This window comes from Brugia malayi (assembly GCF_000002995.4).
Source record: "Brugia malayi strain FR3 genome assembly, contig: Bm_v4_Chr3_scaffold_001, whole genome shotgun sequence".
NCBI classification, from domain to species: domain Eukaryota; kingdom Metazoa; phylum Nematoda; class Chromadorea; order Rhabditida; family Onchocercidae; genus Brugia; species Brugia malayi.
In genome coordinates this window covers 2,953,176-2,966,589 of record NW_025062477.1, presented here as the reverse complement: position 1 = coordinate 2,966,589, position 13,414 = coordinate 2,953,176, and the positions used below count along the sequence as shown (strand labels likewise).

The following is a 13,414-nucleotide window of genomic DNA, read 5'->3' as shown; positions in this document are numbered from 1 at the left end:
ATTTTAATTTTTTAAAATTTAAAAAAAAAATTTTAAATTATAAAAAGAAAAAAAAAAAAGAAAAAAGGAACAAAATGAAAAGAAAAAATAATATTAATGATTTAGCATTAAGAATGTTATATATATATGTTGAATTTATCATAGTAATAATCAAATTAATCACAAAGAGAGAGAGAGAGAGAGAGAGAGAGGGAGAGAGAAGGAATGAAAAGATGAAAGGAAAATGAGAGAAAAGAATTAATAAATTGATCAAATTTATATCAAATCTAAAGGTAATATGTATATATATATATATGTAATAGTGTAATTGTAGTGCAATGTAACGCTCCATTGGGCGCTGTCATTGCTCATTTTCGAGAATTTTGGCTCAAAAGAATGAAAAAAAAATAAAAAAAAAAAAAAGGAAAGCAAAGCAAAAGAAAAGAAAAGATTGTAAAAATATGACCTTTAATTGAATGAAAATTAATAGTTAGTAAAAAAAAAAAAAAAAAAAAAAGATTTTTGTTTGATTGATCTTTTTTTTTTTTTTTTTTTTTATGATTATATTAAATAGTTGAATGAATTGTAAAAAGCTTAAGAGGCGGTAAAATTCATATTAAATAAAAAAAAAAGAAAAGAAGAAAGAGCTAATAGTATTATATTTTTATTTAAAATTAAAAAATTTTTTTTTGAACAATTATATAAGCATGCAGAAGGAGGAATTTAATATGAAAGGAAAATTGAGGGTTATAGATGTGAAAATGATTGAATGGATGGGTGTAGAAATATCGGGAATTACGGGTTTTTCAGACTTTGGGAAGGTCACTTCTTCGTCTTCTTTTTGTCATCGCAACTATCGTTGCAATGTAAAGCAGCGAATTAATAAATTCCAAAAATGATAATTCGGGTTTGTTGCCGCATCATTGATAATGGTCGATTGAAGCGGATTATAATCGACAATAATTGTATTATTATTATTATTATTGTTATTGTTGTCGTTGTTATTGTTATTGTTGTAGCTATTATCATCATTATTATTGCTAATGTTGTTATTATTGTAAAATTTTAAATGAATAAATTTTCTATTAAATTATTATTTATAATAAATGATGATATAATAGCAATTATTTTATAAAATATACTTTTACAGATGTAAATATACATTAATAGTATTTTGATAAAAATATAACTTTTGACAGTGTCTTAAATTCTTTGTTTGTAAAACTTGAAAGTAAGCATTTTTTCATGTTAATATCTAATAGATTGAAAACGATTTAAATGTGTCACTTTGTTGATATGTATAGAAAGTATGTCACCAATATGATTCTTTAAAAAAAAAAAAAAAAAAGGAAAATACTAGCTATTAAATAATGTTTACTTTTATATTTGCAAGAAATGAAACTCATCCTATCCTTTTTTTTTTCCATATTTTTTTTTAAATGATTGTTTAATGTTTTTGAAGTAAGTTTCTCTTTAAAAAAAAAAAAAAAAAAAAAAAAAACAAATAAATCTAAAATTACGAATAAGATAAAACTTAAAATGTGAAAAGGAAAAATCATTTAAAGAGACTAAAAATTGAAATTGTTTTTTTTTACAAAAGTTATAAGATGTAAACAAATAAGCAATATCTTCTATGATTATTAATTAGATTATCAAAAAATTTTAATAAGCAACGGTTAAACATTTAGAAATTGGACATTACTAAAATGATAAATCACAAATATTTATGCAATATAGTTTAGTTAGCCATTTCAAATATTAATTCAAATTTCAATGCTTCAAATCAATAATTATTATTTCTCAAAAAAAAAAAAAATTTACTTAAAACCAATTAATTGTTATACTTAAAGTGATATACAAAAAAAAAAAAAAAAAGCAAATGTTGAAATACATAATATTGAATAAGGTAGTTTAAAAAAAAATTTTTTTTTTCTATCATTTTAATGAGTATTATATAGTTCATTTATATAATTTAAAATAATTTGAAAATATTGTGATAAAATAATAAAAATTTGAACGTTAAATTTATATATAGCAAAAACATTTGAATTTTAATGCCAAATAATAAATAAATAATTATAAAAAATTTATATATAGCAAAAACATTTGAATTTTAATGCCAAATAATAAATAAATAATTATAAAAAATTTATATATAGCAAAAACATTTGAATTTTAATGCCAAATAATAAATAAATAATTATAAAAAATTTATATATAGCAAAAACATTTGAATTTTAATGCCAAATAATAAATAAATAATTATAAAAAATTTATATTTGGTAATTATAGTTATTCTCTTCTTCTTCTTTTTTTTTTGTTCTAAAAGAATATTAGGTAGGAAATGTATAAGTCATTCAAATGTATTTCTTCCTTCCTCATAATACTTCCTCAATTTATTTCATTTTATTACTTTCAAAAAAAAAAAAAAAAGTAAAGTATGAACAATTTTTAATTGCTCACTGATCAATTAGTCTTTTTTTATAAAAATTTATATGATAAAAAGAAAAAACTTTACAATATTAATGATTACATTTAAGCATTTAAGTGGAAAAAAAAAAAAAAAAGAAGTAACGAAGATAGCAACTGCTAAATGGGCTGGAAATTTATAAGTTGACAGTTAGTTAGTTCGTCACCTTTTTTTAGTAGCACACTTTTTTAAACATCATTTGATAGAACTGTAAAATTTATGCATTCATTCAGGCAGAACTAAATTAGGTTCTTTTTGAAAATACGAAAATCATTTGATGATGTTTTCTCAATAAGACATTTTTATAAGATCAACAAATTTTCCATTTAAACTGACATTCCAATTCTTTGAATTTTTTTTTTTGATTAAAAATTACTTACTTTTTGATGATAAAATAATTTTTTTTTTTTTTTTATGTTATTTATGATGCATTTAAATATTATTCATAGTTTGATGACATAAATTTATTTGTCATTGAATGAAATAAATATTGTTAATGATATTATAGTATTTCTCATTGATATCATTGAATGTTTATTGAAATTTTTATTTTTTTTTTTTTTTTTTTTTTTTTTTGAAGAAAAAAAAAAAAAAAAACAATAAATAAAAATGCTTACGATATTAAAACATTTTACAGTTGGAATAATATTTTTTTGAAAAAAAAAACAAGTCAATTAAATTTAAGCAATTATAATTCAAACTTTTCAATTAAAATTTATTAAATTAATAGTGATTGTCATAGAATATACAATGTGTTAAATAAAATTTATTACTTCTTCAATGCAATGAATTAATTAAATTGTCAATAAATTATGTTAGGTCAAAAGGATGAAAGATGAAATGAAAAGTTTAACAAATTTTGATATGATAGCTTCAAAAGATAAAAGCAAGAACTTTTTCAAATGTTTTAAAGAAAATTTAATTCAAACTTAAATTTAAATCTTAATTTCACTCAATAATACTACGATTAAATTTATTTCATCAGTGTACAAAGAGGACGAATAAAATGACCACAAACGTTTACTTTTGCAAAATACAACTAATATTCACGTCAGCTTACGTGATCTATAGATGACTCACGTTTTTCTATTAGAGAATTAAGAAAAGTAGCTTTATTTTACTTAACTAAAATATTAGCAAACATTATTCGGTACGAGTAGTTCACGTGATAGCGTAATTTTAACATCGAAGGATACTTGAAAAAATTTCAATTTCTTTTATTATGAGTGATTTTCAAATGAAAGTTTTATCCTAATCCATAATTTTTCATGGTGAAATCATTTTCGTAAACCGTACCGGAAGTGATTTATTACTCGGAATTTTTAAATTGCATTTAAAAATGAAATTAAAACATTTAACTAAAAGAGCTTTATTTTGATATGCTCAGATGTTATTAATTTAATAAAAAAAGAAAATTAAAATCTCTTAAAGGATTTTTAATTTAATAAATTTACCCATTCTTTTATACTTATGGCAAATGACATGCTTATTTGTATTAAACTCTTTCATTCCAGAAAAATGAAAGATTAAATTCATTCATTAAAAAATAACTCTTAAACTTAACTAATTTAAAAGTTTTTTTTTTTTCAAAATGGTTCCTAAACTTACTTAGCTAATGTGATTTTTAAGTTTAATTGACTTACTTCAAAGTATAAACTAAGAAATCTTTTCATTTCTTTCCCATTTCATCTCGCATCTATTATTTCCAATTTTAGGTTACAAATTAGCACAAAAAATGCAAACATAAATTCTAAACATAATATTTTCTCTCAAAATTAAAATGTAACTTTTGCTAATTTAATAAATTTTTTTCCTTTTTTGTTTTTTAAATATTTAATATTTGTTTTTTGTTTTTAAATATATAATATTTGTTTTTTATTTAATATTTGTTTTTAAATATATATAAAAATTTCAGATTTTCTCTTTTTAATCTTTTCCTTTTAATTTTTATCTTTTAATCGCAAATTTATTGTTTCAAATTATCTATTTATTTACAAACTGAAATGAAATTAAAATTGTCGTCATAATGTCTCAAAAAGGAGAGAGAGAGAGAGAGAGAGAGAAAGAGAAAGAGAAAAAAAAAGCTATTAATCATTTGCACTCAACGAAATATAAATTAATGAAAGAAAAATTTGTATCATTTATTGCCATTGATAATGACTAATAATCCAAAATATATTGCGATAAAAATTTTGTAAAATTTTTTAGTTCAAAAATTAAATAAGAAATAATTTATCATTTCAATGATAAAATTGATAATTTTAGAAGTGAAAAAAAAAAAGAGAGAAAACGGAATGATATTTGCAAATAATAATATGATTAATCAAATGATAGCATACATTTAATATCATTTAACACGTTCTTTGATAAAACATTAAATGATAAACAAAATTAAATCTCAAAAAAAGGACAATTTTTTTTTTTTTTTGTATATAATAAAAAATGCAAATTTTCAAAATTTTTACATAAAGTTTTATAACATATATACAAATTCATTACCAAATATTCAATTTTTTTTCCTAAAAAAATTTTACTTAAATATTCTCTTTTTTTGTGATAAAAATTTAAAATTTATCCAATAAAAACTTAATTTTTGTTAAACAAAAAAATAACTGAAAATTTGAATTCATTGACTAAATTTCAAACCGTTACAAATGATTCTCTAATAGTTTTCAATTCTTAAACAATAGTAATAGTTTGTTTTTTTTTTTTATCAAAATTTCACAAACAAATTGCAAAAAAAAAAAAAAAAAATAAATAAATAAAAATAAAACAAAATTTGAATGTAAATTTTGAAATTTCATCAATCACTTGAACTGTTCAGTTTTGTTCTCTTCTTTATGTCGCGATTATCATATGTGACATTTTATCAGTGTCACATATTACGCGATTTCATATTAGATATTTTAAATCTTTATGATATTGTCATCCGATCATAGTTGACATTTTGATCATCACTAACAATGATTGACATACTTTTCAATTTTCTTTTGTATTCTATCCATTTCTTATTATCTTCATTAATTCCTTTTCTTTTTTTTGTTTAATATTATAAAGACTATTAGTGTTGAATGATTCACAAGAAGAATGATTCTTCTCGGGAATGATTTTTCTCGAGAAAATGTCAGCAACAAAAGCTATTCTAGAATTTTAAATGTTTTGATTTAGTGTTTTTCTTTGATCATTTATTTTCGCTAATCTATAGACGATCTGTGTGAAGTGCAATGATTTCAGGATTTCTTCCTCAAAATTAAATCTATCAAGTTTATTCGTATCAGGAATCTATCAAATTTTCATTTCGGAATTTTAAGAAAATATGATACTTGCCTTAATTTAGTTTTCTCGCCTAAATTCACAGGTAAATGTTAAATATTTCCTTAATGATTAAGACAAAAAATGAAATTAACCCTAATTATTCCTTATTTTTTTCATCAAAAAGGAAAATTTTCAAGTAATCATAATGATGCGAAATTAATTACTGAACTGCATTCTACTCTTATCATTTTATCTTTTCAATTAGAAGTGAAGTGATAAGAAAGAGAGAAAAGATAGTTATCATTTATCTAAAGAATGAATGGATGAATTTTCTCATTTTTTCAGATAAATATTCGAAAATGCTATTTATTGTTGCTTACCGTTTCAATGATACATTAAATTTTTTTTAAGCGGTAATTTCGGATTACTTTTTTTATTTTTTATTTGTTAATTATTATTATTTTTTATTAAGTTTATAACATTTAACTATAAACAAGTATCAATGTTCGATAATTTCAATAAAATAAATTTTTTTTTGTTTGTAAATAAGAAAAGAAAAGAAAACAAATTTCTGTGCTGAATTGAAAATTATTGTTAACTTTTTTTTTTCATGTTGCAATTCAACAAATACAATTTGAATTGTTGGCATAAATTGAATAAAACTGTGAAAAGGATATTGTTACACTACCAATAACCGTTTTTATGCCGGATAAGAGGAAAAAGAAAACAGGAAAATAGTTTTGACATTTAGCTAACAGTGACTACAAAGCTATAAGCAATCAAATAATTGAGGTATTTTCCGAATTGATTATACTTTCAAAGGAATTGAATGCTGTTCAATCATTATTCAATCAATCGATAACTTATATCTAACGAATCTCATTGATTTTACTCGGATCAATTATTGATTAAATGGAGACTTATTATCAGGAAGAAATCTATTACAGAGTGAATAAATGAAGTAATAGTACCATGTTTGATAGTATTTAGAAGAGAAATAATAAATTTTATTGTTTACATTTGAAATTTTAGTCACAATTCATCAATGAGTAAACTTCCCTAAAGCATTTAGGTAATTAATTACATTATCAAAAAGTATAACAACAGGTAAGTAATTATATTTATTCAGAAAGAATAAAAAAAAAAAAAAGAAGCATTAATTAAATTTTGTCAAAATTTGTGGGAAGAACTTTTCTTCCTTTTTTTTTTTTCTTTTGTTTGACAATGGTATGAAAATAATCTAAGAGAATGAATTGTTGTTGTTTGATGAAAAATTGAAATGGTGACACTGTTATTGTTGACAGTGTTTGATAAATGTACCGACCGATATGATGCGCAAAAACGACAAAAGAAATCGTTGCAGTAATTATTGGATGAGAGGTTCTGTTGACCAGCAATGATAAATTAATCATTACTTCCTCTCCCATTCATCTCTTATCACCTCATTCTCATTCTCTATCACTTGCAGTCAATCTTATCAGTTAGTCAAATAAATTCATTGAAACCAATATTACAATTCATCGAGCAAAAACAACTCTAATCTAATCACAAGTGACCATAGCAAACTGACCATAGTAAAGGTCGCTGACCAATTGAAAACATTCCTATCTCTCTCTCTCTCTCCATTTGAATATTTGTCTGTCAGTGTATGTGAACATTATTGTGCGTGTTCTCTACGTGAATGTCTATATGTCTGCTTGTAAGGATGTTTATATGTCTGTATATGTGCACGTGTGTCTGTTTGTGTTTGTGTACTTGTGTGTGCATGTCTATTTGTGTGTGTGTGTGTGTGTGTGTGTGTGTGTGTGTGTGTGTGTGTGTGTGTGTGTGTGTGTGTGTTGTGTGTGTGTGTGTGTGTTGTGTGTGTGTGTGTGTGTGTGTGTGTTGTGTGTGTGTGTGTGTGTGTGTGTGTGTGTGTGTGTGTGTGTGTGTGCGTGTGTCTTATCTGTTGTGTGTACGCACGTTATGTACATATTCATGTTTGTGTGTATGCGTATGTATGTGTGTGTGTGAGTCTGTGTCTGTGGGCGGAGGTGATATACTGCTTAACTGACAACAACACACCGCTACTGCCTTGTCGGACTACGTTCCTCTTACAATTTTTAATTACCACTCTTTGTTGCATCAAATATTAATGCGTAGAATAGACGTATCATTACACCGTTATGTTGACGCTAGGCTTTATGCAGTTACACGTATCGCTGTGTTAACGCTAGGCTTCATGCAGTTACACGTATCGCTGTGTTAACGCTAGGCCTCATGCAGTTACACGTATCGCTGTGTTAACGCTAGGCTTCATGCAGTTACACGTATCGCTGTGTTAACGCTAGGCTTTATGCAGTTACACGTATCGCTGTGTTAACGCTAGGCTTCATGCAGTTACACGTATCGCTGTGTTAACGCTAGGCTTCATGCAGTTACACGTATCGCTGTGTTAACGCTAGGCTTCATGCAGTTACACGTATCGCTGTGTTAACGCTAGGCTTCATGCAGTTACACGTATCGCTGTGTTAACGCTAGGCTTCATGCAGTTACACGTATCGCTGTGCTGACGCTAGGCTTCATGCAGTATATATATCTTTATATTGACGTTATTTGGCCAAAATTCTTCTAATAATCAGAAATGTTCCGAAAAAATAGTTTCGCAGTAGTTAGTGCTAATCGAAAGACGTAAAACACGTTAGTCATCTGAAATTTAAATTTTACAGAATTCACTGAAATATACATGTGCTTTTCCCTATTCAGTATAATATTTTAAGAGGATATTGTGAGATGCATATTCTATTCCTTTACGTAAACACGTCGTACATTTTTTAAAAAGTGTTTTTCAAAAATAATTTTTTTTATTGAATAAATATAGTAAGATAAGTCTAAAACGGATTATTATGGAAGGATGTTTATTTAGTTAGTGCTGTATGCTTCCCAAATCAATATTACTTCATTTTGCTTCTGTTCTCTGATAGTTGCACAAAATTTTTATCGCTTGATTTTATTAGATAGAATAATGCTAAAAAGTAGTAATATCAATTCGTTCATTGATTTGAACTTCATGTTTGAGCTTGAATTCTTAAATGTTTAATGATTATTACTGAAATACTTCCTCTATTTCATTATTTCTAGATGACATATTTATTTTGTAACACTGTATTGTTAATAGTGATTGTAGTTTTATGATTTCTTATCTTTTTCATGATAATTTTTAGTGCGAAGAAATAGATAAAAACAAAAATAAGTTACAAGGTTCCATGAATTTATTTTAATTGTAGTTGTAATGATCCAAAATTCACAGTTTAGGTATATTTTATTTTTGCTTAGTTTAGGTATATTTTATTATTATTATTGTAATGATCCAAAATTCACAGTTTAGGTATATTTTATTTTTGCTTAGTTTAGGTATATTTTATTATTATTATTACTTGTAATGATCCAAAATTCACAGTTTAGGTATATTTTATTTTTGCTTAGTTTAGGTATATTTTATTATTATTATTACTTGTAATGATCCAAAATTCACAGTTTAGGTATATGTTTATATTTTATTTTTGCTAGGTATATTTATTATTATTATCAATCAGCTTAGTAAACCTAAGTGGACGTATTATTCTTTTTCTAAGCTTTTATTGTTCATTGCTAGGCTTTCATCGTTTCATCAACGTTAAGATTTATGCCATCGGATTGCATCTTCTATTCTATGTCCTTTACGTGCACGTATTTATGATTTCAAATTTCAGTTGTGTTTGGAATTTGCATATCTCTCGCAAAACATACGCTGTTTATGTGTTATGGCTCTTACTGCGAAGATTCGTATTTGTCAGTTAAAAGTATGTGCTGTTGAATTTAATCAATACTTATTACTAAATATGCTTAATTAGGTCTCCTGGATAAACGGGGACCATGGTATTTTGCTTAAAGAAAGATAATATTTTCTGTCTTTAGTAAAGTTTCTCATTTCTGAAAATTTTACCATTCATTTTTAACAATTGCAGGGTTTGACAGCTTTCTTACAATATTCAACAGCGGCTTCAACTACAAATCTCAAAGAAGTTAGCTTTTTCATGTTTTTTGATAATATGGGTTATTTCAATTGTATTGAGATATTGAATTTGAGGAGGTGACATTCCTTATTAGACCATCTTTCCTTATTCGAACCATTGATGTTAAAGCAGTTTTACCAAGTCATAATTATTGGTTACGAGATGTACCATTGACACAGACCAATAATTTTGACTGCTGCCAACAAAATTTTCAAATTTTAAAAAATTTTGAATTTCACTTCGCGTAATTATAGGTGCTTGCACAAAAAATTTCAATTCATAACGAGAAAGTCCGAGAATTTCGAAAACAGCATGGTGCAACGGTAATTCAAAATGTAACTGTAGATATGCTTTATGGTGGAATGCGGACTTTGAAGGTTTGTTTTTTTTCTAACTTATATTTCAGCTGATCGTTCTATATTGAAAATTTTATTACATGATTTTTGAAATTTAAATTTATGAATGCCAGTAACTATTTTCAAGTAGATTCAAAGTGACACGGATGGTTAAAAAGTGATTTTTATGGCTGAATTTTTTGCTTGTTGTTATTTCGATACATTATGTTTGATTTATATTCTACTTTCTAAAAATTAGAAAAGGAAGTGTGATAATTGCAGTTTTCTTATAGTTTATAAATAAGCTAATTCGAGGTTTCAAATGGGTTTTATTAGTAATTATGAAGCATTATATTACTTGAGCAGAAGTGGTGACACTTATTATGCAAGTATCCATAGGAACACTCAGAAAAAGTGGCTTTTTTGAAACGAGAATTCGATGAAAATCAATTTTCAGGCGCTGGTAACTGAGACATCTGTGCTAGATCCAGAAGAAGGTATACGATTCCGTGGTTATTCTATACCGGAATGCCAAAAAATGTTGCCTAAGGCAAAAGGAGGTGAAGAACCATTACCGGAAGGAATTTGGTGGCTGCTGTGCACTGGTGATATTCCAACTGAGGCACAAACTACAGCGATCAGGTATTTTCATTAGTGTCATTAACTTTTTAATCCCTTAAAGGTAATTTAAAACAGATTTAATATTCATGAAAGTTAAACTAAATTGCTTAAATATTTGAATATTTTCCGCGAAATAAAATTGCATGCTGTTATTATCATTGATAATTAAGATCAGAAATGCAGTCATCTTCTATAGATTTTTGATATATATTTGGTAAGTAATTATATTCGGAAAATCTAGCGATTAGTTCTTATTTTTCAGAAACACTTCAGAGATCTTTTAGAGTTTTGCATTTTGTGTTCTCTCCTTTTCCTCATTTTCGTTGCATTGCGTACTAGCATTTTGATAGAGTCATTTTTTAATATAATTTCAGTAAGGAATGGGCTGCTCATGCAGATCTACCAAAGCATGTCGAACAAATGATCTGTAATTTTCCGAATAATTTGCATCCTATGGCTCAGTTTGTGTCGGCTATTGCCGCTCTTAATTGTGACAGTAAATTTGCCGAAGTATGTATGAGCAAAAGTTTTTATTCATGCTTGAATGTAAATTTATTTTAGCGAATTTTTAGAAGCTGGATATTTGCAGAACTAATTCATGCAAAAAATTCATGAATTTATAGCAAATGGAACGAAATTTGGAAGCAAATAGTTAGAGCTAGTGACACATTACTTCTCTATTTATTATTCATTTAGAAGTATAATGTAACATACTTTAGGCCTACAGTAAAGGAGTACAGAAAGCGAAATATTGGGAATTTGTATATGAAGATGCTATGAGACTTCTTGCAAAATTACCTACAATTGCTGCACTTATTTATCGAAATTTATACAGAGATGGTAGGTTTTTGAATAACTTAAGTGAAGTCCATTTATTGTTTGCTATTTTTCTTTATTTTGTTAATTATTTTATTGAAGATTCCTAGCATAATATAATGTATTAAACTATAATAAAATTAACATGTATTAAATTTTGAAATTTTTTGGAAATTATATTTGCCAGTTGCAGGTACATTGGCAAGTGTAGTAAGCTCATCGAATGATTGGTCTGCCAATTTTACATCAATGCTGGGTTTTAATGATCCAAAGTTCACTGAACTTATGCGCTTGTATCTCACAATTCATAGCGATCACGAAGGCGGTAACGTTTCTGCGCATACGTCTCATCTAGTGAGCTCCGCGTTAGCAGATCCATATTTATCGTTTTCTGCTGCTATGGGTGGACTTGCTGGACCGTTACATGGTCTGGCCAATCAAGAGGTTTAATTTGCTCGATTACTAGCTGTCCATGGCATTAATTATATCTTTAATTTGCTTATTTGATAATGTTTCTCTATATTCAAAAGGGTTATTTTTATATTTAATTAAACATTCTCCATTATTTTTAATCAAATATTTTCCATTCTCCAACATAATATTCCGGTCACTTAATTTTCAAATAATATTATTTGTAAAACCATAAAAGATAAAAATATCGCAGTTGGATTTTTTATTTTATTTTCTCAATAAATTACTCTTTTCTTAACTTCTTAACTTTAGGTGCTGGTGTTCTTAACAAAGTGCAGAAAAGAACTAGGCGATAACTACACTGATCAGCAGTTGCGTGACTGGATATGGAATCATTTGAAAAGTGGACAGGTGGAATTTTAACATGAGCTTTTCAGATAATCTTTTCGGGAATATTCATCATACTATAAATCAGCGTACCGAATTTCAAGAGTATTTAAGGCCTTGAGTAGTACTAGTACTATTTCAGGTAGTACCGGGTTATGGTCATGCTGTACTACGCAAAACAGATCCTCGATACACGTGCCAGCGGGAGTTTGCCTTGAAGCATCTTCCGAAGGATCCAATGTTCCATCTCGTTTCAAAGCTTTATGAATTTACTCCTGATATCCTTTTGAAGCAAGGAAAGGTGCGATACAATTATGAAACGTTGAAAAGTATCCAGAATTTTGTAATTTAGTCCTCTGAAGAATTTCATGATTGGGATGAAAACATTTCCTAGACTTGGTTGGAACAGTAAGGACTCCAACTGATTTAGAAAAACCATTGAAATGGTTTGTCGACCTACAAAAATACATCAGGTTTAAATTATTATGATTATTGTAGGCCAAGAATCCATGGCCAAATGTGGATGCACATTCTGGAGTGCTGCTTCAATATTATGGCATGAAAGAGATGTCCTTCTATACGGTGCTTTTTGGTGTCTCACGTGCACTCGGTTGTTTATCACAGATGATATGGTCTCGTGCTATGGGCTTGCCACTCGAACGTCCCAAATCTCATTCAACTGATGGTCTAATGAAATTGGTTAATAAAAGTTGAAGGAAAGAACAGGAAGAAAAAACTGCTGCATATTTTCTTTAGTGTTTTATGATAATTTATATTTTTCTACCCAAAATTAATATTACATGCATATAAATGGTCATCCCTAATTATTGCTTTTATTGATTTCTTGGTTTGCATTCAAAGTTGATAATTTACTCATTGACTGCACTGGGAAAAGGAAAGGTATTAGGACTTCTTAAATAATAAATTTCCATCTTTCCCATGTTTCTCTTAATCACATAAATATTCAGTTTGTTGGTCCTTCCAGAGTCACTGTATTCCGAAAACTTTGATTACTTTATATTTCATTTTTGAATGATTTAAAAGTATTGATTAGTAGAAATTGATATTTATGTTCTTTGCTTTTTAATTCCGAGCTTTTCCGGAAA

The 13,414-nt window shown here is 26.7% G+C and overlaps 1 protein-coding gene across 1 annotated transcript; it reads left to right on the top strand.

The window, feature by feature from the left end:
* Window positions 1-9,486: 9,486 nt before the first annotated feature.
* Window positions 9,487-13,022, top strand: Bma-cts-1 (putative citrate synthase, mitochondrial precursor, putative; the record flags this gene model as incomplete). Its single annotated transcript, XM_001895309.2, has 10 exons — window positions 9,487-9,525; window positions 9,691-9,747; window positions 9,993-10,115; window positions 10,531-10,715; window positions 11,069-11,204; window positions 11,414-11,534; window positions 11,704-11,954; window positions 12,234-12,332; window positions 12,451-12,609; window positions 12,807-13,022. The coding sequence occupies 10 exons, from the start codon at window positions 9,487-9,489 to the stop codon at window positions 13,020-13,022; spliced, it is 1,386 nt and encodes a 461-aa protein (XP_001895344.2).
* Window positions 13,023-13,414: the final 392 nt, after the last annotated feature.